We start from the raw sequence: 2,917 nt of genomic DNA on the forward strand, positions 1-2,917 counted from the left end.
CTACAAAATAGTTAGTAGGTGTTTTTGTTAGTTATAGTGATGAGTTGAGATGTTTTTAAAGGAATGGAACTAAGTAGGAAATTTTATTTAACTTAGAATTTCCGTTGCAATTTCAAAGTGCTTGTTGTGGAAATCTTTTGCCGGTCTCAAAGAGTCATAGTGTCTCCATATCCCATCAGCATTGTCAAATACCACAATTGTCCAATGGTTGTCGTGGTTGATTGGGAAATGGATATATCTGTTTTTCATTGCTTCTGGAAAATGGTTGTCCATCATTTTTTCTCTCAGTGCTTGATCTTGGTTTTGTAGTGGAGTCTGTAAGTTATATATATGTTTGAAATATGTTATAAAACTATGTAGTAAGACATGTTAAGAAAGAAGAAAATTTTGCAGTTGAAAGGTATGTTAAGTTTTGCTTACATTGATGAGTGTTGAGAAAACGTAAGATCTTCCCGCGTATGGATTTCTTGCAAAGGCTAGATCATTTTTCTCAAATTCTTCAATGGTTGGTTGGAGTGCCAATTGCTTTTCTGAGAAGGCATCAATGACCTGAAACATGTCATATATGATAATGTATTAGGTTTGTGGAATAGGTTATTGAATATGAACAGAAAGTGTAAAATTGTGCAGTTGGAGACGTACATTCCCATATAAGGGTTCCCTGTTGGTCAATCTGCATATATCTGAAAAGTATACGCAATTTTTATCTTCGCTGCCAGACTAGACACAAGCACTTGATTGTGTGTTGTTGATGAGTTGAATTTGGTCTTGGTCTTTTTTGGATAGGCTATGCCAAACCTTGTTTGTTTTGCGGCAAGAAATGGCGAGTGGCTTGTTTTGGATTGATTCTTCCTTGAAATCATCATCACTTTCCAATACTTGAAGTTGTGTCTTCCCTTGATTGGCATGCTCTTTTGGGTTGGTTTCAGCAGCAACTGCTTTCTCTTGGCCAATATCTTCTTGCATCTTTTCTTTCTGCTGTTGTTTTGCTTCATGAGCACCCTCTTTTTGCTCGGGTTCAATAGCAGGTTCTGTCTCTATTTCGATTTCTTCTTTTTTCTTTTCATTCTTCTTTTCTTTTTCTTCATCGGTACCCTCTGTTGGTTTGGGTACATCAGCAGCAGTTTGTGTCTTGTTCCTTGTATCTTCTTTGGCTTTTGTCATTGGTTGGTATTCAAAATCTGGGTCATGTGCTTGTTTTCTTGACTTTTGTTTGATTCTCTTGACCATTGATCTTTGTTGGGGACTGCCAGTTTTTTTGGTGGACATTTCCTTCAATTGATCTTCTTTTTTACGCAATTCAGCCATGAATTTTTGTTCCATATCTTGCATTTGTGCTCTCATGGCTGATATGAGCTTGTCCTTGTTGTCCTCTTTGGTTGGTGTTTGTGGTTGGTCATGACCTATAAAAATGTTGGATTGTGTTTTGGTTAGTTTAATTAAATTTTACAGTTTGCTTTAGTATTAGACAATAGTTTACCTTGTGCATGAAATATGTCAGATTTCTCTTGGAGTTCTTCTTGTTGGTTTGTCAGTTCTTGTTCATTGACTTGTTGTTGTTGGTTTGTTTGTTGTTCTTCTTGTTCTTGTTGTTGGTCTTCTTCTTCATCAGTGTCTTCTGGTTGATCACCTTTTGCTTCTTGTCTTTCTTCTACTTCATCATTGTCTTGTTGTTCATCAGGTACTTCTTCTTCTTCTTCTTCTTCTTCTTCTTCCTCTTCTTCTTCTTCTTCAGTTTCTTCTTCTTCTTCTTCTTCTTCATCAGCTTCTTCTTCATCAGTCACTTGCTTCTTCATCAGCTTCTTCTTCATCAGTCACTTGTTTTTTTTTCTTCATCACTCTCTTCTTCTTGTTCATCACTTTCTGGTTCTTCTTGTGGTTTTTGCTTTCTTTTCTTTTCTTTTTTTTTTTGTTGTTCTTCTTGTTCTGATTTTGATTCTGATTCTAATTCTGATTGATGTTCTTCTTCGAGAAACTCATCCTCATCACTGTCTAGAAGTCTTTTTTTTTTTTTTTGTTGCTTTTGTTTTCTTTTTTCGCTTATTGTCCATTTTGTGGTCATGTTTCTTTGCTGAATAGTCTGTTGATATACTTTGATTGATATACAATAACTGTATTTCTTGTTCAGTTGGGGTTAAAGCACTTCGGTTAACCTGCATTGGAACAATGTGGCATATATCAGTAATACTGTAAAACATAAGATGAGTTGTACTGTGAGTAATGTGGGTTAAGTGTCGAAATATGTTGCTTGAAACTGAAAAATTTTATAGTTTCATAATATGAGTGATGTGAAATAGATTTGTGCGTTTAAACTGTAAACTTTTGTAGTTACATAACATGAGTGATGTTAAATAAGTGTGTGCTTTGAAACTGCAAACTTTTACTGTTTCATAATATGATTTGTACTGTGAATAATGTGAGTCAAGTGTTGAACATATGTTGTTTGAAACTAAAGAATTTGACAGTTTCATAACATGATTTTTACTATAATGACTGTGAAAGGAGTGTTGAATAGATTTGTGCTATGATAGTATAGAAGAGTTTGAATACCTTTTCAAAGTGAGCAAGGCTGATGTGTTTCCACTTGGAGTACATTTTGCCAAGGTTCCATTTCATAAACCCTAGGAAGCCTTCTTTGTTGGATGGTCGGAGGAGTTTACTGTGCTCACAGTACCAGTACTGTAAAAAAAAATTGAAATATGTTAGATAGTTAAAAATAGGTGGATGTCTGATATTTTTGTGTGAACTAGTTGAGTAATGTGTTTAGCAAGAGTAACATGACGCATCCAGTGACATGCCTTGGGTTGTTGTTTGCATTTGCCATTGAATTCATCAATGTGTCTTTTATTGCCTCAACCCAATTGTACTTCTTGATGTTGTTGAGATTGTCAACATAGTTGAGGAAACTCCAACTGAG

The 2,917-nt window shown here is 35.1% G+C and overlaps 1 protein-coding gene across 1 annotated transcript; it reads right to left on the bottom strand.

Moving 5' to 3' along the window:
* Window positions 1-526: 526 nt before the first annotated feature.
* Window positions 527-2,148, bottom strand: LOC145792995 (uncharacterized). The gene is made up of 2 exons (XM_082875189.1): window positions 1,481-2,148; window positions 527-1,403 (listed from the first exon to the last, which is right to left on the bottom strand). Exons 1-2 carry the CDS (start codon window positions 1,809-1,811, stop codon window positions 721-723), a joined length of 1,014 nt encoding a protein of 337 aa, XP_082731315.1. The 5' UTR covers window positions 1,812-2,148; the 3' UTR covers window positions 527-720.
* Window positions 2,149-2,917: the final 769 nt, after the last annotated feature.

The sequence above is a fragment of the Camellia sinensis genome, chromosome 6, assembly GCF_055761805.1.
Source record: "Camellia sinensis isolate YWXY chromosome 6, ASM5576180v1, whole genome shotgun sequence".
Lineage (NCBI taxonomy): Eukaryota > Viridiplantae > Streptophyta > Magnoliopsida > Ericales > Theaceae > Camellia > Camellia sinensis.

Bases quoted from the DNA above. Each gene is read 5' to 3' on its own strand.
- LOC145792995 (XM_082875189.1), bottom strand. From the start codon at position 1,811: ATGAAGAAGAAGCTGATGAAGAAGCAAGTGACTGATGAAGAAGAAGCT. The intron at 1,404-1,480 runs GTAAACTATTGT...ACATTTTTATAG, and splicing joins TGACATATTTCATGCACAAG to GTCATGACCAACCACAAACA.